The 23,136-nt window shown below is 47.1% G+C and overlaps 11 protein-coding genes across 11 annotated transcripts; 7 read left to right on the top strand and 4 right to left on the bottom strand.

Moving 5' to 3' along the window:
• Positions 1–370: 370 nt before the first annotated feature.
• Positions 371–1,069, bottom strand: BKA55DRAFT_599166 (S-adenosyl-L-methionine-dependent methyltransferase; the record flags this gene model as incomplete). The annotated part of the gene is made up of 1 exon (XM_046196360.1): positions 371–1,069. One exon carries the CDS (start codon positions 1,067–1,069, stop codon positions 371–373), a length of 699 nt encoding a protein of 232 aa, XP_046042571.1.
• A 308-nt stretch (positions 1,070–1,377) lies between these two features.
• On the top strand, positions 1,378–3,563 carry BKA55DRAFT_584188 (uncharacterized protein). The gene is made up of 3 exons (XM_046194286.1): positions 1,378–1,804; positions 1,860–2,517; positions 2,567–3,563. The coding sequence occupies exons 1-3, from the start codon at positions 1,394–1,396 to the stop codon at positions 3,478–3,480; spliced, it is 1,983 nt and encodes a 660-aa protein (XP_046042570.1). The 5' UTR covers positions 1,378–1,393; the 3' UTR covers positions 3,481–3,563.
• BKA55DRAFT_680790 (class I glutamine amidotransferase-like protein) lies at positions 3,564–5,259 on the bottom strand. Its single transcript, XM_046198228.1, has 5 exons — positions 4,879–5,259; positions 4,703–4,824; positions 4,230–4,646; positions 4,118–4,176; positions 3,564–4,058 (listed from the first exon to the last, which is right to left on the bottom strand). Exons 1-5 carry the CDS (start codon positions 4,931–4,933, stop codon positions 3,953–3,955), a joined length of 759 nt encoding a protein of 252 aa, XP_046042569.1. The 5' UTR covers positions 4,934–5,259; the 3' UTR covers positions 3,564–3,952.
• A 665-nt stretch (positions 5,260–5,924) lies between these two features.
• BKA55DRAFT_626588 (uncharacterized protein) lies at positions 5,925–6,464 on the top strand (the record flags this gene model as incomplete). The annotated part of the gene is made up of 3 exons (XM_046196857.1): positions 5,925–5,998; positions 6,069–6,249; positions 6,308–6,464. The coding sequence occupies 3 exons, from the start codon at positions 5,925–5,927 to the stop codon at positions 6,443–6,445; spliced, it is 393 nt and encodes a 130-aa protein (XP_046042568.1). The 3' UTR covers positions 6,446–6,464.
• A 686-nt stretch (positions 6,465–7,150) lies between these two features.
• Positions 7,151–7,924, top strand: BKA55DRAFT_599163 (uncharacterized protein; the record flags this gene model as incomplete). Its single annotated transcript, XM_046196359.1, has 1 exon — positions 7,151–7,924. The coding sequence occupies one exon, from the start codon at positions 7,151–7,153 to the stop codon at positions 7,922–7,924; it is 774 nt and encodes a 257-aa protein (XP_046042567.1).
• Positions 7,925–9,916: 1,992 nt separating this feature from the next.
• On the top strand, positions 9,917–11,170 carry BKA55DRAFT_667950 (chaperonin 10-like protein; the record flags this gene model as incomplete). Its single annotated transcript, XM_046197864.1, has 1 exon — positions 9,917–11,170. Exon 1 carries the CDS (start codon positions 10,118–10,120, stop codon positions 11,168–11,170), a length of 1,053 nt encoding a protein of 350 aa, XP_046042566.1. The 5' UTR covers positions 9,917–10,117.
• Positions 11,171–12,390: 1,220 nt separating this feature from the next.
• BKA55DRAFT_599160 (uncharacterized protein) lies at positions 12,391–13,814 on the bottom strand (the record flags this gene model as incomplete). The annotated part of the gene is made up of 4 exons (XM_046196358.1): positions 12,391–12,459; positions 12,510–12,860; positions 12,917–13,584; positions 13,640–13,814. 4 exons carry the CDS (start codon positions 13,812–13,814, stop codon positions 12,391–12,393), a joined length of 1,263 nt encoding a protein of 420 aa, XP_046042565.1.
• An 814-nt stretch (positions 13,815–14,628) lies between these two features.
• On the top strand, positions 14,629–16,617 carry BKA55DRAFT_599159 (uncharacterized protein; the record flags this gene model as incomplete). The annotated part of the gene is made up of 7 exons (XM_046196357.1): positions 14,629–14,697; positions 14,742–14,901; positions 14,950–14,986; positions 15,189–15,193; positions 15,228–15,455; positions 15,533–16,028; positions 16,083–16,617. 7 exons carry the CDS (start codon positions 14,629–14,631, stop codon positions 16,615–16,617), a joined length of 1,530 nt encoding a protein of 509 aa, XP_046042564.1.
• A 134-nt stretch (positions 16,618–16,751) lies between these two features.
• On the bottom strand, positions 16,752–19,489 carry BKA55DRAFT_599158 (fungal-specific transcription factor domain-containing protein; the record flags this gene model as incomplete). Its single annotated transcript, XM_046196356.1, has 5 exons — positions 16,752–17,763; positions 17,814–18,481; positions 18,532–18,612; positions 18,662–19,256; positions 19,305–19,489. The coding sequence occupies 5 exons, from the start codon at positions 19,487–19,489 to the stop codon at positions 16,752–16,754; spliced, it is 2,541 nt and encodes an 846-aa protein (XP_046042563.1).
• Positions 19,490–20,364: 875 nt separating this feature from the next.
• BKA55DRAFT_584177 (uncharacterized protein) lies at positions 20,365–22,059 on the top strand. The gene has a single exon (XM_046194285.1). The coding sequence runs from the start codon at positions 20,797–20,799 to the stop codon at positions 21,805–21,807; it is 1,011 nt and encodes a 336-aa protein (XP_046042562.1). The 5' UTR covers positions 20,365–20,796; the 3' UTR covers positions 21,808–22,059.
• Positions 22,060–22,188: 129 nt separating this feature from the next.
• Positions 22,189–23,135, top strand: BKA55DRAFT_655360 (Isochorismatase-like protein). Its single transcript, XM_046197420.1, has 2 exons — positions 22,189–22,842; positions 22,893–23,135. The coding sequence occupies exons 1-2, from the start codon at positions 22,447–22,449 to the stop codon at positions 23,076–23,078; spliced, it is 582 nt and encodes a 193-aa protein (XP_046042561.1). The 5' UTR covers positions 22,189–22,446; the 3' UTR covers positions 23,079–23,135.
• The last annotated feature ends 1 nt before the right edge of the window (position 23,136 follows it).

Raw genomic sequence — 23,136 nt, 5'->3', positions numbered from 1 at the left:
AACTTCCGGTTTAGGACTGTCAAAATCAACATTGTCTTGTAAAATACCTACCGATGGAATGTGGCTTCAATCGCTGATGACTGACAAAGCTGGAAAAGGAAAGGCCAAAAGTGTCTAAGCACAGTCTCGGCCTGGCTCAAAGTCAAAGCTCTCGCTACAATAAGCTCACATAGCAGAGCTGATTACTAAAGGCTCTTTAGGGCTAGAATAGTTTTATTAACGTGGTGGATAGGTAGTTAACGCTTGTCAGGCTAGGCTTGAAGTGTTATTACATAGAAGACCAAAATGTAGAAAAGCGAGAAGGATGTTTATTTCTAGTGCCAACTGTAGTACAGTGCCCTGTTTATCACAGCGAGTTCGGTTGTCACCTTCATGAATGCTCCTTGACTAGAGCCAATACAAAGCCATTAAAGATAGGTGTAGGCAACATAGGGTGACAAGCCACATTGGGCATCAGGGCCGCCTTGACTCTGTGGTCCTTTCCAATATGCGTCAAGATAGAATCCGCTCCTGGTTTTACTTCGCCATTCTTGAACATGGCCGGCACCACGTCGTCAAAGAAAACACATCCACCAGGCCGGGTCAGTTTGACAGCCCAGTCGAAGTGCTCAATATGATCCTCAAATTCAGCATCGATAAAGACCATATCGAACTGTCGTTTTTCCTCGGCCAGCTTGGGTAGTACATCAAGTGCAGCTCCAAGTAAAACCTCCACGTCAAGACCTTCAACATTCTCAAGTGCGACGTCGCGATGCTTCGGATCGATCTCAATGCTCGTTACTTTGGCACCTCCTTGGGCAAAACAGATAGCTGAGTAGCCGCCAAGTGTGCCAATTTCTAGCACTGACTTGGCGCCCATGAGTTGAGTGAGGACTGATAGATGCTGCCCAGACATTGGGGTGACGCTGATGGGCGGGAGGCCCTTGGCTGCTGAGTTGGCGAGGGCTTGCTCTAATTTGGTGTTGGGAGAGAGGAGAGCATTGTTGGCGAGAGTATCCAGAGTCGGCGCCTGGCGGAAGTTGTCGAAATCGGCAGCAGCCGCCAGAGCACTGAAGTCAATATCCGGCATCGTGGTTGCTATGATAAGACTTGGTTACAAAATGTCTTTATCTTCCAGATAAGATATGAGAAGCTTAATGTAATTTCTGGCATGTCCAACTCATTGCAACCATAAGTGCTATATAAATACTAAATCTAATAATACAATCTTTAAGGCGGATCCGAGATGTCCGGTCTCCATGGACCGGACCGGACCGGACCTGTCCAGAATTCCATGGTCATGATTCGTTTGACCTTTGAGCCGATGATTAACCGTTCACTGACCGATTTGAGACGAGACTCCGGATGTTCGCGGATCCGCGGATCCGAGCAGCTGATTGTTGGTACAATCACAATGGCACCAGGTTCGCAGAGAAACGCATGTCTCTCATGTCGCCAGAGAAAGCTCAAATGTGATCGACAACAACCATGTGCAAACTGTGTTGCTCGGTCGGTCGAGTGCACAGAGCAAGACTTGCCTCCTAACCGAGCAGTCAAGAGACCATTACCTCCAGAGCCAGACTCTTCAGCACTGTCGAACATACTCTCGAGACTAGATCAAATTGAAACTTATCTGAGCCCAACAAAAAGGAGCAAGCATGTCTCTATATCAACCCCAATTGGCAACCAGCTGAACGCCATTCGATTCAACTTGCCCAGCGTCGTCTCGCAAACCCAAGAACCTGCTTTCAATAACGTTGCTGAGTTCATGCCTCCTGAAGACCAGATGCAAGCGACCAAATACTCAGTCAACGATAGTTTCTTGGTACGTTTTAAACCGCTGCTTGTTGTCTAGCTCTCTATTTACTCACAGCGGTCAGCGTCGCGCGCTCATGCACGATCTTAGTATATCGATCTCAGCAGAATACAAATCGCAGAAAACAATCGAACCTCGCCACATACAACTCCCTCCCAAGTGGGAGACAATGCGCCTGTTTCAATTATACTTCCAATACTTGGGCCACGTCCAAAACATCATCTACGAACCTCATGCAAGCATTATTGTAAACGATGCATATGACCAGATAGTCAATGTTTCTGCAACGACTGCTCCTCGAGGTCTCTCCTTGATATTATCCATCATAGCGTTGGCGACGATCCTTGAGCCCGTAGATGGAAACTTGACTACAGCAATTCCAATACTAAAGGAAAGGCTAGGGTTATTTGCCACCTACATCCGGATGGCGATGGACTCCCTGGAGCAACATCGTCGAAGAGCAGATCATACTCTCGAAAACGTACAGGCATTGATCCTCCTCAGTTTTGGCATCCATCACACCGAGACCTTTTCTCCAAGATACCGTGTCTTACTTGCTGAAGCTATTGCTGTTTCCCATAGCCTCGGACTTCATGTTGTTGACCGGGCATCTGCTAAACGGGGCCATCCAAAGGTTGAGGCGGATCCAATGACACAGGAGATAAAGAGAAGAGTCTGGTGGTATCTCACTGCAACAGATTGGGCATCGTCAAAGGCAGAAGGTGAATACTTGGGATTCAAGATAACAGATGAGTCGCTGACTTGACCCAGGAACGTCTGGAGCTACTTACCTCATCCAACCGAATCTCATCAATACCAACCTTCCAAAACATATCAATGACAGTGATATCAGTAACCCCGAGTATAAGGAGCGGCCCCTTTCGGAACCAACCACTATGTCCTACAACCTCCAGCGCATCAAGGTCGCCGAGGTAGTTCGCTGCATTTCTGATCTAATGCCGCATGATCCAAGCGAAGCTTCATGCGAGTTAATACTTTCACTCGATGCAAAGCTGGAGTCTTTGCTATGCGATCTCCCGGATTTCTTCAAAATTGAATTGTCAGAGTCTGAAGGGACCAAACAGATTGACCAAAACTATCCCCATATCCCAATGCAGCGACTCTTGATCAACCTACTGATCAACATTTTCCGATGCGGACTACATTTCCCCTACCGTCCTGGGCGTGCCAACAAGGCTCTGCACGCGTTTTCACGTCAGGCCAGCCTGAAAGCTGCTCGAGCTGTCCTTTCTTCCCATCGAGGCATGACTATGACACACATGTCGCACTCTGCCGATTTCATGAAGATCCAGGGCACGATATTTCACATGTTCATAGGGGCTCTTGTTCTCACTACAGATATCTGCTGCAACCAGGATGATGAGACGCAGTCTTCAGAGCTGATAGGTGTTCTGAAGAAGCTGGACGACGTCAAGGATCACTCTCAAATGGCTGCAAAGTTACTAGATGTTTTGACGCAGTTGCTAGTCGCATATGGTGTTTGGTCACCCTCTACAACTATCTCTACATATACAGAAGATACAACGCCATTAGATTTCAGCTTGTCGGGACATGAGGGCCCAAGGGTCGATAGTCTTGATACGCCTTTCTCGTTTGATGAGCTGTGGGAGACATACATCGGACAGCCTTGTGGGTTAGATATGTTGGATCTTTTGGAAGCATGAGATTAAAATAATAGTTAATTAACAATAACTTGAATCTGAGGTTTAAGAGGCCAGTTGACTCGAATTAGGGCACCCCTTCGAGAGTAAGACTTCTGATTCTGAGTTGAGGTGCTAAAGATAAATAGTTTAAAGGTCTCTGCGTCGAGAGACGGATAGAGTTGACTCGCTACTTGTATGCCACTAGCCTACCGAAAGCTTTGACCTATTACGAGAATCCCCGCGGCTGCCTCAAGAACGCTCCGGGGGGTCCTCTATGTGATCTTCTGTTGATGACTGTGCTGCTGACTTTCACCCCATCTACGGTCGCACCAGCACTACCGCCGAACAAAACAAGCTTTAAGGCCGGACCCAAGCGAAAGCGATAGCTTTAGCCGCCACATTAATGGCCTAGGTACTCTGGTTTCCTCGCCCCCAATGTCTTTGGCTCTCACCAAACACACTTGCGATATGATTCCCCAATGCCATAACATCACTATTGAGACTCCTGCACAAGATCTACTAAGGTTTTAGCAAATAGGTCCGCATCGCCGGGCCATCTTGCGGTGACATAGTTATACTCGTCATCACTGACAACAAAGCTGCATTTTGACTTATTAGAAGAGCGCATTCATAATAGGCTGCCATGGAATCAACGTACGGATTAAGACTGGTGCTTCCCTTGAACTGTTGATTGTCATCAGCGAGGCTATTACGGACCTAGAAGAGTCAGTGTGTTCATCCAACATGAGCAATCTATTGCCAGGGCTTACAGAATCTTCCGTGTTCTCGCTGCCAGCGCCATATGTTTTGTAGTAATCACCAAGAAACGCCCTGGTAGCCCAGTATACGGAGCTCTCGAACAAGCCCGGTAGAGTGGTCGTGGTGCACTCGTGGATCACGCTCTGCCCATCATTGCCTTTGGCAGACGACAGCACCATGACGCCATGGCAGATGGCACCTACGGCCTTGTTGCTCGGCTTCTTCGTACGGGGGAAGTAGTCGAGCATGAGCCTATGCACCTCCTTGGAGTCGATGATTTGTCGCACAGCCTTGTCATGTCCGCCAGGTAAGAGTACGAGGTTATAATCGTCGAGCGAGAAACCCGGTGCAGTCCATGACAACGGATATCGAGCCTCGTCTGACTCGAGCATGGCCTTGTATTGCTTCACCACGGCATGTTTTGCTCCCTAGTAGCGTTGATGTTAAGAATTGGGACAAATTCTTTAGAAATGGCCAAACACACCAGAAGTTTCCCTGTAACGCCTTCCATCATCCTCTTATCACACTCTGGGGTCTTTCCACTTTCCGTAGCGAATTGGACTGCAAAGCCTGCTTCTTTAAAAGCAGCATAGGGGACGGCCGTCTCTGCGAATCTTGTCAACTTTGCGTGATGCCAGGGCGACTTGTTGATCAGCGTACCAGTGGGATCGTGGCCCGCGTCGCTCATCATGATCAGTACCTTGGGTACGTCCATCGTTAATTCTATACAAAGGCTTTCCAATTCTTCTCCTTGGGGGTATTGAGGCGGATATTATTGATACGGTGGGCAGTAAGAATGAGTTGATTGATGTGTGATGAGGGGATAACGTACCACGATGTCGGATCAATGTTTGTCCACGTATAACACTCGCAAGTGCTAAAAACAAGTATAACGTGATATTCATTAGCAGGCATGGCAATTGACGCTTTTTGCTCTTTCCGAGAACAAGGTAATGTTTACTGCATTGTCTCTTGACGCATCCGACTTGATACGCTCTCGCACTCGGATAACAGAGGCAAACGCCTTCGCACTCGGCTGACAGGTGGCAGGGATGCTGTCAAGGTTGCATTGGGGCTGAAACTAATATATCCTCGGCGGGATTCATTTCTAGACACATAATTGGCTAACTCGGTGTTCTTCCCAGGTAGGACTTAGTGTTGGCTCATTAAGTGCAAAGATCATAGTACCATGTCTAGTCCATCTGAAAGGATGAAGCAACTATTGTGACTAGCCCATTTTAGATAAAAGGTACGACAAAACATGCGATTAAATCAGCTATTCCGACGCCTCTGTGTGATCTACCAAGTTTGGCCGAAACAAAAGCTGTGAGCTTGATAACATTGTAAGTTTGGCGATGCAGAAGCGGCTTTTTACGGAATGATCCATGTCCCACCAGATATCTCCCATTGGCTAGCTCGATGTTTATTCCATTTCAGTCCTGCATTTACATCAGCTTATCAGTTTACTTCCGTGTCACCTCGGAGCCATGGATGCTCGAGAGAAAGAAGTCAGTCAGTCGTTATCCTTGGTAGCTCGTCTAAGAAGCATCAAGACGCGTCATCAACTCTGTACCATGTATATATATCCTAGGGATACGCCGATAACACTGATGTTTAGCTATTCATACTTAAATCAAAGCCGGACTAAAGTCTTACAACCTGTACTCTGAAGCATCTTCCCCATTGTTTTAAATAATTCTAGTACGATGGCCAAGATCGTCCGCATCACATTCCTGTTGCGAAAGCGCGACGACATTACGCATGAACAGTTCCATAAGTAGTTGAGTCACCCGAAGACAACATACTTCTCATTATCATCTTAGTAACCCACTAACTCGCTCTGAAATCAGTTGGTCGGAAGAGCACCCAAAGATATGGCTATCTGTCCCTATTGTCAAGGAGAAGCTCGTAAAGTACTCGCAGTTCCACGTCGATGAGAAGGTCGACCTATCAGCGACAGGGCTACCGCCCGTGGCGCCTTTCGATGGTGCTGCTACGATGTGGGCCAAGAGCCTTGAAGACCTTCATGCTGTAAGTTTTATGTCCAATGCATGCATGTGTTTAGCAGTACTGATATATCGATGCAAAGGTTTTTACTGATCCAGAGTATAATCGGATTGTTGTTCCGGACGAGGAGAAGTTCCTCAAGCGGGCTGAAGCCGTTCCGATGGTTGGTTGGGATGAGGACAGGTTTGTCACAGAGGGTATGTTGGGAGGTATGGAGTAACCGCAAGGTCTGTCTGTCTGGCTCGAAGAAAAAGGGTTTTTTGCCACAGTATGTCTATTACCCTATTAATTAAGAAGTTAATTATAGTATTAATACTATATAAGCCTATTAATTATTTATAAATTTCTTTTACTACTTTTTAACTTTATAGCTAGGCATAAAGACTTCAGCCTTGATATGAATTAACTTAATCTGTCTTAACTACCAATCTGGCTCTAGAGAAGTGTATTGACGCTTCCACGGCTCGGGGTAATTAGTCTATCCGAACAGAAAATTCATCCGGTAAGGGAAATTTTACCCACTGACTAAAACTTCCGAGCGATTACTATTCACTGATTGTTAGCTTGCCTCAGTGTTAGTGGGCTGTTGGATTCTATGGCATTGAAACTCAAGCTCTGCCTAGTAGGGAATCCAAATGTTGTGGAACTTGGAAGATTCGAACATAATCCATCGCGATGACAAACCCATGCGTGTTTTCGATGGTATGATGAGTCCCAACAGTCTGGAGGCAGCCGCATTAGTACCCCCTGGAGTCAACATGCTGGTCTCAAGCTACAACTGGATTAATCATATATAACAACTGTTCGCACTCTACAAGGACATAAAAATAGCAGAAGCAGCCCATTCATCGTTACAGTTCTTATTCTCATAACCATAACCTAAACGATCAACACAAAATATATCGCCCATCCCAGCATCGTTGCAATGTCTGCTCCGTCTACAGTCCTCATCACTGGTGGAAACCGTGGAATCGGCCAAGGCTTCGTCAAGACTTTTCTTGCTCGGCCTTCGCTCACTGTCATCGTTGGCGTTCGCGATCCCTCCCACCCGACCTCTAAGGCCCTCCAGGATCTGCCAGTGGGCAAGGGTTCCAAGTTGATCACCGTCAAGCTTGACTCCAGCGTCCCCTCTGACGCTGCCGAGGCCGTTGCTGCGCTGAAGGGGGAGCACGGCATTCGCGCTCTTGATATTGTCATCGCCAATGCCGGAATCGGAAACGATGGCGGACGAGTTCGTGACACAGCCGTGGACAACATCAACAAGCACTTTCAGGTAAACACAATCGGCCCTGTCGTGCTGTTTCAAGCCGTAGCAGACCTCCTGCAGGCCAGCAAGACCGAGAAGCCCATTTTCGTTGCAATTTCAACCATCATCGGCTCCATCGGCTCTATGGAACTCTTGGCGGGACTGCCCCCTACCAGCAGCCCTTATGGTGGCAGTAAGGCAGCTCTGAACTGGTTCATTCGGCGCCTTCACTTCGAAGAGCCTTGGCTCACTAGCTTCGTCTTCCACCCTGGCCTGGTAGAGACCGATCTTGCTCTTGCTGCTGTTGGCAGTGGTTCCAAGGAACAGCTCTCCGCTTTTGGAGCCATCACTGTCGAGACCAGTGTTACGTCAATGGTCAATGTTATTGATAAGGCCGGTAAAGAGCTTGGTGGAACCTTTCAAAATTACGACGGTACTACAATCGCCTGGTAGATCAGTGCCTTGAGCCTGTACTCTTGGGCTGATGCCGAAGTAATGTCCTTGTGCTCTAAATGCAACGAGAAGTCGGTGGTCTGTAGTTAGCCTCCTGTCACATGGCGCATCCTAGTATAGTACCTTTCATAAATAGACTTGTCTTAAATATTTCCAAGTTCATAAATACCATTAGAGATTGTAGTATGCAGCAGCTGCCTCAACTCTCTGCCAATCTCTTTTCTCGCTCCAGGCGGACATTATTAACGGCGGAGGCAGAAAGTTTTCTTCAACGGGCCCACTCCTCACGCTCATGACTAAGCTACCCTAGAAGGGTCATCAGATCGTGGTTGGAATTCGCTGGCGAAAGTTGCAAATCACAATTCACAAGAGTAGTGCCGTTGGTCTCCATATTCAACTGTATGTTGTCGAGGCGTTGCTTTGTATATAATTATATTGGTGCAAGACCATAGCTGGAGTCATGTCAGATAAGTCCAAGTTGAACCCACCATGAGAGGTTGCCGTGCGGTTGCTAATGTTTCCACAGTGGGTAAGTTCATCTCCTCATAAGACACCCAGCCATGGCGTCACCATGTCCTGTGCAATGCAAGACTCCACTTGGTGCCGGATGCAGAATCTATTAGCCGAACTTCTAAGGGGTAAAGAGGGTAGCACTTCAGGCTATTAGAAGGTGATAAAGTTAAGGGGTTAAAGAAGCTTTAGCCTTAATATAAAGGTAGAGAATATAAATTAAAATATATAGGTAATGTACTCTTTACCCTTATTAATACGTAAGATATAAATTTTAGCTAAAAAGTTAATTATTCTAATAACTATCCTTAGTGCTATATAAATAAGGGCCTGCTTCTCTTTCGTTGAGATAACCTAACCCAACTACTTAGCATACAAAAAGGCATATAAAGCACTTTAGGCATGGGCCATGTGATATATCATATGTGGTGTAGGGAACTTGGAAGACTTTAATAAGACTTACGGTAGAGATAGCTAGGTAACCAAAGCAGTGAAGTTCTCTAAATAGCTAAATTCGAGATGGTCTACGGATCGAGAGGTGAGTATAGGTACTATCGTTCGATGAAAGTAGGCCTGGATTACGGCTATGATATTATTTAGCTGTTAGAGCTAGCTACGTTAGCCTGTACATCTCCGAAAATTAAGCATTGCGACGCTTGGTAAGCCGTCGGTGATATCTATCGCGAGAGTTACTGATCTATCATATGAACTCGTGAAATTCGTGGCGCCTTGTGCATCACTCGGCTATGCTTGCTTGTTCAGGGAAGGGCTGCTTTATCCTATACCTGTCGTCATAACCTCATTTCCATCTCGGCCAGTCACAGAAGTAGAAGGAGGCAAAGATTGGTCCGTCCCCAGTGCATCAGTTTCCCGTGAGTTGTGCTCAGAAAGGTGCAGTTTTCTCAGGCTCAATCGAGCAAACAGCATTGCATAGTAACGATAAGGATTGAGCTATTATCTCGCCATATGTGTATGGCCGGGGAACCTTTCTAGAAATGCTCAATCTGGCATGAATAAGAAACAGTGAGCCTGTGACGAAGCGAAACGACTGTAGCTGAGACTAGCCCCATACTCGATACCTTCTTTGTAACCGTGCACAGCGAGCTGGGCGTGATGCCGCTTCGTTCTGTGTGGTAGGCAGTACCGTGTGGTTCCAATGCTGTTCTGGAGTTCCTAAGTAGACTAGCATGTCTAGAGTCTATACGTGTATAGACTGAAACCACTGATTCATCAGCAGGTCGGTGTTATTAAACGGCCCGGCAGCTAGTGGGTCGCTGGGTACCTCTGTACCGGGCAAACTGAACCCCCGAATCAGTCAAAGCTGTTCATGATTGGCCATAGCTTTCTTTCCTATTAACGCTGTTTCTTCTCATGTTTAGTAATCGGTAGCGCCTAGCTCGCACCACCCAAGATCGCCATTACATAACACCACCGTTTGTCAGGAAAATGCGTGATTTGTCTGAGAGGATTGCCCCTGGAATCCGACAATTCTCTGAGTAGTAGGACAGTGGTCGGTTCGTGATACACCGCGGTGTATGAAGCTGGCCGTAGCAATTGACAGATGGCTATATATATTCAGAGAGAGGTTATGTCCTTTTAAAGCTGCATTCCTATTTCCAATCCAAGTCCGCGTTTCTATACCAATAAGTTCATCAAGGTCAAACTCTCGGGCTCCCACCTACCATGTCTACCAACACCGCCATCGTGATCAAGTCCCAAGGGGTTGCAGAACTTTCCCCTGTATCCATCCCCTCGCTTCGAGACGGATATGTTCTCGTCAAAGTCAAAGCAGTCGCCTTGAATCCTACAGATGTTCTTCACATCGACCTTATCCCGACACCCGGCACCCGGTCTGGATGCGACTTTGCCGGCGTAATCGAGGAGGTCGGTCCAAACGTGACTAAATCGTTCAAGGAGGGAGATCGTATTGCGGGTGTAGTCCACGGGGGCAACGCAGTCAATGAAGAAGACGGAGCCTTTGCCCAACACATCGTCGCCAAGGCTGATGTCGCCCTTCGAATTCCTGACTCGCTGACCTTTGAAGAGGCAGCGACCCTCGGCGTTGGCATCACCACCGTTGGGCAGGGCTTGTACCAAAGCCTAAAGCTGCCACTCCCTGACAAGCCTTCCCCGAACCGCGAGTATCTCCTGATCTATGGTGGTAGCACTGCCACTGGCGCGCTAGCCATCCAGTTTGCCAAGCTGTCTGGCCTCAGGGTGCTGGTGACCGCATCCCCCAAGCATTTCGACTACGTGAGGGACTTGGGAGCCGACGCTGTTTTCGACTACAAGTCAGAGACTCTGGTTGAGGAACTACGCAAATACACGGGTGGGCATCTTAAATATGTTTTCGATTGTATCTCGACTGAGGATACTGCTCGCAAAGCGGTGTCCGTCTTGGGAGCTGGTGGAAGCTATTCAGCGCTCCGAATTCTCCCCGAGAATGTAGTTGCTTGGATTGGCGAACGAGCCAGTTACAATATGACGCTGGCTTATACCGCTATTGGTGAAGCCTTTCAGTTCGGGCCTCATACGTTCCCTGCAAAGCCGGAAGATGCTGCTTTTGCTCGTGACTTCTGGATTCTTGCTGAAGGACTGCTCGCCGAGGGCAAGATTCGGGTGCACAAGCCCAAGGTCAACACTGATGGGTCTGGATTGGCTGCAGTGCTTAAGGGTCTCGATGAAGTTCGGAATGGCACCGTGAGCGGTGAGAAGTTGGTCTATTCGCTGGATTGAGTTTTAGTTTTGCTGTAAAAGAGTTGTTATTCTGCAAGGATCCGTCAAGCTGTGCTGGCACTATGTGTAACCCTTGCAATATTAATGCTTACAATGCTCAATGTAAACATCACGACGGTCGGGCTCAAGATCCCCTTATTACAGATGTGAGATTTTGTGAAAGGGTGGTGAACGGCCGTCGAATTTTGACGTTGCACCTGGAAGCTGCGCAAGACGAAGCCTGAGACATCATTTTTCATTCTTTAAATGATTTGGATCAGCAATATGGAAACCTTTGTAAAAACCAATTAATCATCGACTTCTTGGTTCTCTAGACCGAAAGCTGGTTGCCCTCTTCTGTTTTGAGCCACAGCAGGCAGATATGCATGCTGCAAGCCACATCACATGGTGCTGTTTAGGGTGGATTAGCTCGGTCACGGCAAGACTGATCCATCCGATTATGTAGTGATTGCACTAGTCAAGGGCTGCCGGGTGCCTTTCGCTCTCGTGATTAGTGATCGAACAGCGAGGGGCAGACTCTTGTGGTATTTATTTCAGCCTTCCCCACAGCCAGCATTACCTCGGCATCCGACTTCTAAAAGCCATTGTTCTTATGTTCTACATATATTGAGTATTCTGGTATTATCACAAAGCAATGTACAACCAAAGCGGCAGGACAGCGAAGCCAACCGTACCGGCAATGTATCCTAAAACAAATACAGCAACCGATAAGGAGCTGTTACTTGAAAAGACAAGAAGTCAACCGCTCACTGAGGGCTCACAAAAGTCCCTAGCAAGATCGGTCCTGGGGGCTTGGATGAGCTGGCCACCGCTTGCCCCATATTAGATTAGTAAGATGCACCTGAGCTGTGCACATCGGATGCTAACTGTGTTACTGATTAAGTCGTTATACTTTTCCCTTGCCTCGCCGCTAGAAGCTCTGAAAGAATAAGATGGTGATGGATAGTCTAGACAATCCATTACACCATTGGATTCAAAAGCTATGAGTTTGTAACGCAGTGTAGCTCGTGTGTGCTCACTTAGGCAATTATTAAATTAGACTCTTTTAGTAACAAAGCTTCACCCTGTAATGAGATATCATAGATTCTGAGCCTAGAATTTGACTTATTGGCAGTTAGGAGCATGTCTGATCTATCCCATCAAGTCGTGGGGCTTCTGGACTGAGCCTAACTGATCCCGTTTCTGAAGAAAGTCAGCTTCTCTCGTAACCCAAACCCTTCTCAAACATTGGATGTGTATCCTTGTCTTCTCACTCTCCCCAACGTCTTGATCTTCTTCCCATACCATGCCTAAAACTTGTGGTCAGTTGCTTGTCTACTTAGGGGACTAGGCAGCAAACCGTTTCGTAGCCAGCTCCAATGATATAGTTGCCAATCTTCTTCAACAACCAAGGTGTCGGAACAGAAACAGCAATGGCTCGTGCCTCATCATCCCCTTTGCTCATATCTAGTAGCGTGCTCGAGGGCGCAGAAGCATTCAACACTGCTGGTCGGGCCAGTCCGACAATATCCAGGGCGTTGCTTAGCAGAGCGTCTTCGATTACCTTTCGACTTCGGAATCCACCCGTGACGAGCAGCGGTAGATCTGGGAACTCGTTTCGGATCGCTTTCGCAAAGTCGAGAAAAAATGCTTCTCTGGCCGCTGTACTTTCTTTTTTCACCCGCGTGATTTGGTCAGGGTCTAAAATTCCCTGAATGGCTTATTAGACAATGCTGGTAAGCCCGGTGGCACAATGGATAGACCTACAATTGGCTCTTCATAACTACCGCCACTGATTTCCAGGAAATCGATTCCAGCATCGGTGATCAGTCGGAGCTGTTCAAGACACTCTTCCAAGGCAATGGACGACTGATGATCGACAGAGTTAAACTTGATACCAACTGTGAAGCTTTTCGGTACAGCGTCTCGGATAGCCTTGATGATATCAACGACAATCTTAGCCCGAGCCTTGGGCGTTCCTCCATATTCATCGACTCGCTGGTTAGTCTTGGCAGTCAGGAACTGGGAAAGAAGATAACCGTGAGCTCCGTGAAGCTCGATTCCATCGAACCCAGCCTCGGATGCAAGCACTGCTGTTTCGACGAAGCAATCTCGCACATGAAGAATCTCCTCGACTGTCATGGCCTTTGGCGTGCCGAAAAGTAGCTTGGAAATCACAGCAGCGAATAGACCCTTGCCGAGACGCAATGGTATTGCGCTGGGTGCTAAAGCCTTCTCAAAGAGACCCCTTTTGCCTGCTCCGGCCGGGGACTGCCTGCCTGGATGGCTTATCTGCATCACAGTTGGTGTCCCAGCAACTCTACATGTTGATGCCCACTTCTTCCAGCTGTCAAGCAGACGAGTCCTGCTTATCAAGTTATTATAGGCTATATCTCCAGGTTGTCCTAGATAACGAGGATCAACCTGCACGTTTCCTAATACTGAGTCAACAAAAGGGGCTATGTCCCGTTTGCGGAACGGCAAAACTACCTGTGATGATCAGCCCCCAACCACCCTCCGCCCAAGCCTTGTAGGCAGAGTAAACGTCATTTGTGGGTAGAAGGTCTTTATCTGCTAGATTCTCGGCCATGGCAGACTTTGCTAATCGATTTGGCAGCGTCAGGCCATTCCCGAACGTAATTGGTTGGGCTATTGGAGAAGACATTGTAGAAGGGAAATGGACAACTGGCAGGATATGCACTCTTCGGGACTGTGATGTATCGGAAGTTAACGTGCTACAGAGGTTGGGAATACAACATCCTTTTTAACATGAAGATAGGGATCCCAGTTCTAGAGTTTACATGGATGACAAGTAGTAAATTATTTTCTTTGTCGTGCGACTCGAGTCATGTAATTACAGGCGGCACGACATTGCACCGAACCCACTTCTGAGCTCTGGCGCCGGCACAACTCAAAGCCGCATATATATAAAGTAAATCTGATTAATAATAACCTTGTTGCTGGAGTCGTTAATGGGCGGAACAATGACGAATTACCAGTGTCTAGTAGAAATGCAAGAAGGATAATAACATAAATACAAAGGTAGTATAAATTAAGGTTTTAATTTATAATAAAGATAATAAGCTTTATATTATATAAATCTATATTTATTAATATTATATTATCTTTAATTACTTTTTTATAGTTAAATTCTTTTTTATTTAATTCTATGTATTGCCCTTCACATAACTAGTAAAGGATTTAGATGCTCTTCATCTGGCGTCTTTATCAATTTGGCCCCCAAGGCAGAAAACAGGATGACCTTGAGAGATTCCGCCTGACATGGCTCTCTTTTTAATAGTTTAATTTCAGCATTCAATTTAACGTAGCGACGATTACGACACTAAATACGCCTGGGGAGTCTCTTCAGACGAAACTAATTATCGTTTTGTTCTCGGGGCCGACCAGTAATCGAGAAGGTCGGCCCTTTATGACTACGATTAAGGACCTTGCGCTGCGGCACCCCACAAAAGCACAACATGGCGATTCACAAGGTAACCCCCATCCTCGTGACAGGTAGTCTATTCTTGGGACTACTCCTCGCCATCGTCATCATCTTTACTACCACTATCAAGACGGTAGAGTCGCCAAGACCCAGAGCCAGCAGGAGTGGTTTCTCCGTGTCGGCACCGGTATAGCGTTCCTTGCAAGAGCCCTGTTATCAGGAGCTGTCGGATTCGCATATACGCAAATACTGTGGCGAATCCTAAGATCAAAATCTGTCACTATCGAGGGAGTCAACTCGCTTTTTGGTGTCTTGCATAATGCCTTGGACTTTACTACTTGGGAACTCTGAACAGCTGCGCCAGCACCTGCTACAGTCACTATAATAGCTTGGTAGGTTTTTATTTTAAATCTCATGTAGAGATGCCACTGATAAGAGCACCCTCGAGACATAGCTCGAGGGAGCATAATATCCCACTCCCCCCTACTCCTGTAAATTGAGCAAAGTTGAGCATGTTGTCGTAATCGAGCAGTGGAATGGGAGTGTCGACAATCGTGACACTTGGATGTTCAGATACCTGAACCGTCAGCGTAGCTGGGGTGATAACTGCAGTCAGGGGAAGCCCCCTTTGAGTAAATGACTCTATCCCCACTGTACCAGCACCCTTTCCCAAATCCTCATATTCCGTTGACTGTTATGGCCCTTCAATTTCATGCAATACACCTAGCAACGCGTCCTTCGCAAAACCTCTAGCTGAAGCCGTCAATAACGAGACCTGCTGTGGAGACTTTGCCGGATACGTTGGGTTTGTTCCAAGCGGTCAAACTATGAATAACACTGATGAGGGCTATGCCTTGGCCGGTATGCGGGCGCAATGAACTATTCTCTGATTTCGACGGTGCCGTCTATTGATCGGACGGCCAACGCTACAAGCGCAGCTAAGCTCTACGTTGCCGTGCCGGGTAAGCCCATGTCGAGCAGTTACATAATGGCAAACAAGTCGATCAAGTGCCAGATCTACAATTCTTCCTATGCCGTCAACTTGACATTCGACAACTGTCAACAGAATATTACCTACAAGTCTAAAAGATTGAACGGAGTGACGTCCATTGACGCCGCTCTCACCAAGGCGAACACAGGCTCCAGTCAGTTCAATGCCACCGTTGCTTATATCTCGCTCATGGGTTCCCTGGGCAAGCTGCTGCTTGGGAGTTTGGGAATATCGCACTATGGTGTTATGTGTCCAACTCAGACGCAGATCATGAGCTCTGTTCTTATGGATGCCAAAGAGATGCAGGTCCTTGGAGACGTGAATACAGAGACGGACCGTTCAGAAACACCGGAGTCTGTGATTGGGAATATCTCCATGTCTGATACATTGGAACAGCTATTTACAAATTCCACGATAAGTCTGTTTAGTAACTCAAAATTACTGTCAGTGTAATGATATAACTCTTGCAATTGGACGCCAGTTAACATTCCTCACAGGCAAAACGATACCGTCGCATCTCGTGGTCCCATTACATATCTCTCCACGCAAATCGCCTTCTCTTCTGAGTCTCGCAACCTCTTCATCGCGTATGGACTAGGCATACTGGCTTCTGCGATTGTTATCATCATAGGGCTTCTGTGCATTAAGTCTGCATCGGCATCCTATGCAACTTCTTTCTCAACTATTCTACGGACTACAAGGAACCCTGATCTTGACACTATGATCCCCACAGCGAAAACAACGGGAGCAGAGCCTTTGTCGAGGCATGTTGGCGACATGCGCCTAGTATTGCGACGCCAGAGACGCAGACTAGAAGGAATGGATGAAGATATGGTGACTCTATTTGCTGTGGACTATATGCCGGATAAGAAAGGGACACAGAGAGAATCTCCATATGATTCGTCTCGCCAAGGGGATAGAGAGCATCAATCTTCAGATGCAAGTATTGAGCTTTTAAGTGATGATGAACACTCAACTGTTAAAGTAAGCAATGGGAATGGAAATAGCAGGATCCTCCCTCGTGGTACTTGAGTAACAGGAATAAGTAGACTGTGTCACAACGTCAAGGTTTTGGACGAAGCAGGAAGTATCAGGAATTGGTAGAGCAATGTTAATTCTGTAGGTATTCATGTCATGTCATTAAATCTCAACGCTTGCAAGCTGTTTTACAAATAACCCTGATTAAACCCAATACCATTCGAGAGCAAACCCATCTCTGACGCAAAATACAAGGCTTGGTCATTCTGGGCCCAACTCACTGCCCCTTGAAGACGCTGTAATAGATCCTCCGTTGTCTCCATACCCATTACTGATTCACTGAATTGTGACTGCTCGGACACAGGAGACGGCTCTTCCGTACTCTCCGAATGTGTCGCCTGTGCTCGTTCCGCAACCTCATAGACTATTGGCGATCGGGGTCCTATGTCTATGCCCATCTGCATAGCAAAACCCACTGATGGATCATCCTCCATCCATCTCGAAAAGCTTTTCGCATATGTCGCTGGTGAGAGTGGTCGTGGGAGGGATATCTGTTGTGTCATGGGCATTGGCGCAAATTGTGGTTGTCCTAGTAGCATAGGCATCAAGGACCTGTTCCTATTGAAGAAACGCCTCAAAGCAGCTGGAAAGTCACTGTCTTGAGCCAGTCGATCTTGACTAAGACACACGTCGATGGTCAAAGCCAGTCTAAGATATTGTGTTGGACTTCGGGCCAGGACATCGGCGTGATCGTTGGTTAGCATCATTTGTGAAGGCTCCTCACGGTCACTGCACTCCATAAAGTATCGAATCGTCTTGGAGATGGAGTGAACGCCGTCGTACTTTGGGTGAAGCTCCCTGAATACTTGTATGAGGACGTTGAGTCGCGATTGCTTGGAAGCGACTTCTGGACGGGCCCAAATCCCAGTTGCAGAAGAGGCGGTGGACATTTTCATATCGACCATGTGCATCGCGAGCGGGAGAGCTGTGCATGCTACAGCACTGCTGGGTAACCAACGGGTGAGTCGATGTGGGTGTAGTCGAGCAAAGCATTCTGCTATGCTTTTGGTGGCGTTTCGGAGGTCCCTTCGGTTGTTTTTGAGAAACTGTGTCTCATGTGATGCAGTGGGATTTTGGTTGACAAGACCTAATACGAGACCGAGGTGAAGTTCGTAGTTGCAGAGGGCGACTTGACTGGCGCTGAAGAGATTGTCAGTAACTGAGACTCAAACAGTAACATATAAACTTACTGGAAATAGATCCAGACCAGATTAGTGAACAATACAGCAGAGTCCTCGTATCCTCCTGAGCTCAATGTCAAATCTTGAATGGCAAGCGGCGGTCTTGTAGCCACTGCCCAGTTCTTCAGTGATCTCTTGTGCTCCTGCACTTGCGCATATGCTGTCGAATGTGCTTCCGCATCTAAAATCGGCAATGTCTCGGTAGGATATACTAGACCCAGGACGTCTGTAAGAGTAACACAAAGTTCTGTAAGGCGTTCTAATGTGAGGATGAGCTTGTGCTTTGTGGCGATGTTGTACACTCGCGACGACTCGAGTTCATCAACAAGATCGTCGTAACACAATGGGGAGCAGTTCGCAAAGTCGAAATGGGCACTTGTGATCTGAATGTTCCTGCGAACGCAGAGGGGCATGATTCGATCGCGGATAATGCAGCACCACCAGATACGTTTCAATATGTTCCGTCTCTTGACATCTTGTTGTGATATGTGTAATCCGTATGAGGGGGAGTCGTAACTATCGGCGTCGCATGACTTGGCGTGTTGGATTGCGATTCGGAGCCATCTACTGTTCGCTTTGCCAGGTCCGGAACGGAACGTAGGACACCAGTAGGTCAGGAGGAGAGCAGATTGTGCAATAGAGATTGGATCGGGGTCGGTCGAGAAGTCGTATAGAAGCTAGATCAATGTCAGAAAGTGCACCACTAACAATACTACACGTTCTTTACCTTGGCCTTGGTGTAGAAAGCCTCCTTAGCTTCAAGAATGGTGGCGAATCCCAGCGTCCGGAGACTCTCCTTTGAGACAAACTTTATTTGTTAGATCAACCAGCACACGAAAGTGGTGATGTCAACGTACAGTGCACGAAGCAAACATCATAGATTGCAACAAAAGCATCGAAACAGGCGTCCCAGACGTCGCAGAATTGGGTGTAGGATCGTAAGCATTCCAAAAATCGGCTTCGTTGAGAAGAGGTAGTAATGGATGGATGTAGAGGAAATAATGTCGGATAAATTCGTCGAGGATTGGCTTGGAAGGGACGCGTAGACAGCCTTGAGCATTTAGATGATGGAAATCGCAGTCGCGCATGTTGAGGGTCCTCAAGAAGGGCATTGAGGAGTATAGAGCTTTGAGTTCGGATCGCACGGGTTCGCTGGGCTCTTCGATTAATGAGGGTGTATATGGTGGGATTTCTCTAATCTCTTCGACGACATCTTCAGTGGTATTTGTCGTGGGCGACTCGAGGTCTACCCGCTCGTGATGCTCGATAGATGTCTTGTATTCGCTTTCTTCTAGTGTGTGTAATACGGCAGATGCATCGTCGATGGGACTCGTAGGGTTGTCGTGGTTGGAAGAGGGCGACGTCGTGGATGCAGCTGCTGTGACGGCTTCACAGTCACGAATGAGGTCGGCATTGTCGGAGATGACGGAGGCGCCTCGATGAGGGATAGGACTATAACATGTCAGTAGAGTAGAAGTGATGATAATATCGACAACGTACAAGGCATCAGCGCGACGAGCGACGACACATTCGCAGCCGTCGAGTCGACAGTTGGTACAAGGCGTAGAAGTGCGAGTGACATCACACCGAACCTTTCGCTTGCGACATTTAAGACATGCCTTTGTCGCCCGCTTCCTCGAGACAGGCTTCTTGGCAAAGCGAATCGGTTGCTGAGTGTTGTTCATCCTGGTTGACAAAAGGCGGAGACGTTGTACCCGAGGTTGAAGAGGAACAGGAACGAGAATGACCCCAGATTTACCCCAAACTTCACTGTCTTGTTCATTGATGGTGGTTCCCCCTGCTAGGGGCTAAGGGGCTGGACCCATGTGGGACGGTAGTGAACCTCGGAAATCTCGGCTTGAGGGGTTATGCCCCACGGGGAAGCTCTGCTTTTTTCTCTCAGCACGATGAAGATAAGGAACAAGATAAGAAGTACTAATGTTCTGGCTCTTTTCAGCTTGTGATATGACTGGTTTGAGCTGGTTTTAAAGTGAGACATACTCAGTGTTGTAGGTATTCTAGATTACCCTGGCAGCAACTCTTACATTGGTCAAAGTGGCGAGTGGCATATTCCGGCTAAATGAACTGTTTTTACAACTCAACATCATCCAAGAGCAAGGCTAGCGACCTGCGGAAGACTCTGCAAGAGTTAACGGCTCGCTTATCTCGCATACTGTTGTGTTTACTCATTGCATGCTAATCCATGACTCAGCCCTGGACTAACGTTGTTTGTGAAGAGTTGTACATTCTTTTGTAACCTTATCTATAAGTTTATTACTGTGGTGTAATAGACGTTGCTTTCAACACATATTTATGGATTAATATATATGTATCCCTTCCCTTGAATTAATTTTATAGCCATTTGGAAGGGGGTTTATCCCTTGACTAGTAGTTTTATCCTGTTACTTATTGCATGTAGGGTAGACGCAGGGCGCATTACGTCATTTACCTAAGCCAGGGTGATATGGTCGCGTAACGTTGTCTTCAAACACCAGAAGCTTAAATACTTTACTCCTCAGTAGATTTCAACTGTGAACAGTTTCCGTGACTAACTCAATGGAGTTCATCACGTCCAAGCTTGCAGAAACAGACCACGTTTATTGGTGCTATTTTTATCTCGTGTTAGTGGAGCGTGGCTGTGCCTGAGTTGACGGCTGGTTCCAGACGTAAGCGGCACAAGCCACAAAACAAAAATGTCACGATGCCATCACTAAACCCATGTAGCTCGTAGGAGTCGCCGAATCAACCGTGTTAGGCCCTGCTTGATACGAGGAAGTCACAGCGTAATAGAACCGGAATGTAAATGGGGCTTGTGTCTAATTACAGTAACCTTGCCCTCGTTCTTTCTAGGGATGCTCCCTTGAGCATGTTATTGTCTCAGTATAATTTCAACTAAACGACCCATTCTTTTTCTTCATGTTTACTTTTTCTCTTCGCTAGACATTGTTTACTCTATGGATTTACTGTCGTGCTAGCCTCAACCCAATACACAATGGTGAAGAGGTTTGATGGCCTTGACTTTTGGGAGCAACGATGCAAGGCTCTCCAGCTATCGCAAACGCCCGATACCAAATCCCCTACCGAGAGCGAGCCATCCCTGTCGTTCGAAAGCCCAGAAATACCCAGCGCCGAGCCAGCATCACCACCTCTATCACGAATAAAATGGCCGACGACTGCAAAACCGCTGGGAAGCGTCACCGAATCCGAACCCATATTCATTCAAACTGTATCTGCAGTTCATGACGTCCGCAATTCCATGTCTTTTTCGCCCTCATTGGACCAACATAGCCAATCTGCATGCGTTTTACGCCCAACTAGCTTCGAAGGAAAAGAGGAATTCCTCACAGTTATTAGCAGAGATGGCTCTGATATAGAACGAGAACGGGGTTTGGATGATAGACGGTCACAATCAGGTGGCTCAAATATCACACAACTCAGACGAAGATCACCACTGCGCCTCCAAACAAACAACCTGTCCGGAATGGCACACCGCCAACAAAGGCACTCAATGATGCCAAATCTTCCGGCTTCAAGTAACAACACTACACCGCTGGACCACAGACACACATTGAGTGCCTCTGCAGATTGCAACGAGTGCATCACCCGCCAAACAGACAAAGCATTCGAAGCTCTCACCAACGCACTCGACGACAAGCGCCGAGACGAAACCAAACATCTAACAATTATTCGACCGAGCATAGACTGCCGCATGCCTTCGCTCAAAACACCAAAACCGATTCGACCAAGGATGATACGCCAGAAGACCCAGCAATGGGCAGAGACCCAGGAGGACCTTGATAGCTCTACAGTGAGCTCTTTATCAAGTCCGATGAGTCCAATGATGCCAATTCAAATCTCATTAGATGGGAAGGACTTGGATAAGTCTGAAATACCCCCCATGGGATGTAATCTGGATCATGACTTGGACGACTTTTTAAAGTGGGAAGCACGAAATGTATGTGCGTATGGATATGGGACAAATGGGTATACCTTGTCGCCATAGACTATTGAAAACGATTTAATGAATGGGAGGATGATATACGGTTAAATTGCTGGACATCCTATGACTATAGTATTCCCTAATAATACCCTCATAATTGACAAGAATTGACTACTCGGAGAAGCAGGCGAGATCAGCTTAGCAAAGCCCTTATCTTTCCATTCCAAGGTACTTGGAAAGGTTCAGATGTCTGAAATAGCGTCAAGTAAAAAATATAGTCAGGTCTAGAAATCATCATTGGTCATATCCCCTGTGGCGATCGAGACAATAACGTTAAGGGACCAGTGGGATGGAATTGAGGACCCATATTATCGGCTATAATATACAAATTCGGTATAAAGCCAATGATCTTATCCAATGATTTGTGAGATCGCTCTTCGGACCAATGGACACAAGAGTCAACATCCAGCCTAGTCCAGGCGTAATTGGTGATTTTGCGCTGTACCTGGATTAATTGCTTGTCGGCTTTCCTTCCAATTACGTGCTTTTTTACCTTAATTCGACCTTGGCTGCTGAGTAATGGGAATATCATCAAGTTGGACCATTACTTAGGTGAGGGGTCAATAACCTAACCATTATATAAACTACATACGTGCTCTTTGAAACAATATTCATTACCCACGACACAATCAAGAAAACAAAATGACTTCAGCAACATCCTTCCGCGACCTCGTTGGTATCCCGGCCTCCACGGCTAGCCCCTCTGATAGCGTTCTCATCATCATTGACGCGCAGAATGAGTACGCTGAGGGACAGCTCAAAGTCACCAACGCTGCTGAGTCGCGCAAAGTCATCGCTGGACTCCTGGAGAAATACAGAGCCGCAAACGGAAGCATTGTGCATGTCGTCCATGATACACCAGAAGGCGCTCCCGTCTTTACCCCCGGTACCAAGCTCGCCGAGGAGTTTGATGAGCTGAAGCCCAAGGATGGCGAGGCTGTTATCCACAAGAACTTCCCTGGTTCTTTCACCAAGACAGATCTGCAGAGTGTTCTGGATAAGACTGGAAAGAAGAAGGTTGTTCTCACAGGCTACATGGTGAGTCATTGAGTGATACATAGCAGGAAAATGAGACTAATCACGTGAAGGCCCATGTATGCGTCTCGACTACTGCACGACAGGCTGATGAGCTTGGCTTTGATGTCATCATCCCTGAAGATGCTGTAGGTGACCGAGATATCCCCGGTGTCGACGCCTCACAGTTGGTCAAGGTTGCACTGAGCGAGATTGGTGATGCTTTCGGAACCATCATCAAGAGCAGCAGCATTGCTTAGATTTATCTATATGCAGATGTGATATAAACTTTTACAATCTATTCATTACACTTCATTA

This window comes from Fusarium redolens (genome assembly GCF_020744475.1).
Source record: "Fusarium redolens strain MPI-CAGE-AT-0023 chromosome Unknown BKA55scaffold_25, whole genome shotgun sequence".
Taxonomy (NCBI): Eukaryota; Fungi; Ascomycota; class Sordariomycetes; order Hypocreales; family Nectriaceae; genus Fusarium; species Fusarium redolens.
This window is presented reverse-complemented; position numbering and strand designations above follow the sequence as displayed.

Bases quoted from the DNA above. Each gene is read 5' to 3' on its own strand.
- BKA55DRAFT_584188 (XM_046194286.1), top strand. From the start codon at position 1,394: ATGGCACCAGGTTCGCAGAGAAACGCATGTCTCTCATGTCGCCAGAGA. The intron at 1,805-1,859 runs GTACGTTTTAAA...CACAGCGGTCAG, and splicing joins CAGTCAACGATAGTTTCTTG to CGTCGCGCGCTCATGCACGA. The intron at 2,518-2,566 runs GTGAATACTTGG...GACTTGACCCAG, and splicing joins GGCATCGTCAAAGGCAGAAG to GAACGTCTGGAGCTACTTAC.
- BKA55DRAFT_680790 (XM_046198228.1), bottom strand. From the start codon at position 4,933: ATGGACGTACCCAAGGTACTGATCATGATGAGCGACGCGGGCCACGAT. The intron at 4,177-4,229 runs GTAAGCCCTGGC...TGACTCTTCTAG, and splicing joins GCGAGAACACGGAAGATTCT to GTCCGTAATAGCCTCGCTGA. The intron at 4,059-4,117 runs GTACGTTGATTC...GTCAAAATGCAG, and splicing joins GGAAGCACCAGTCTTAATCC to CTTTGTTGTCAGTGATGACG.
- BKA55DRAFT_584177 (XM_046194285.1), top strand. From the start codon at position 20,797: ATGGTGAAGAGGTTTGATGGCCTTGACTTTTGGGAGCAACGATGCAAG.
- BKA55DRAFT_655360 (XM_046197420.1), top strand. From the start codon at position 22,447: ATGACTTCAGCAACATCCTTCCGCGACCTCGTTGGTATCCCGGCCTCC. The intron at 22,843-22,892 runs GTGAGTCATTGA...AATCACGTGAAG, and splicing joins TTGTTCTCACAGGCTACATG to GCCCATGTATGCGTCTCGAC.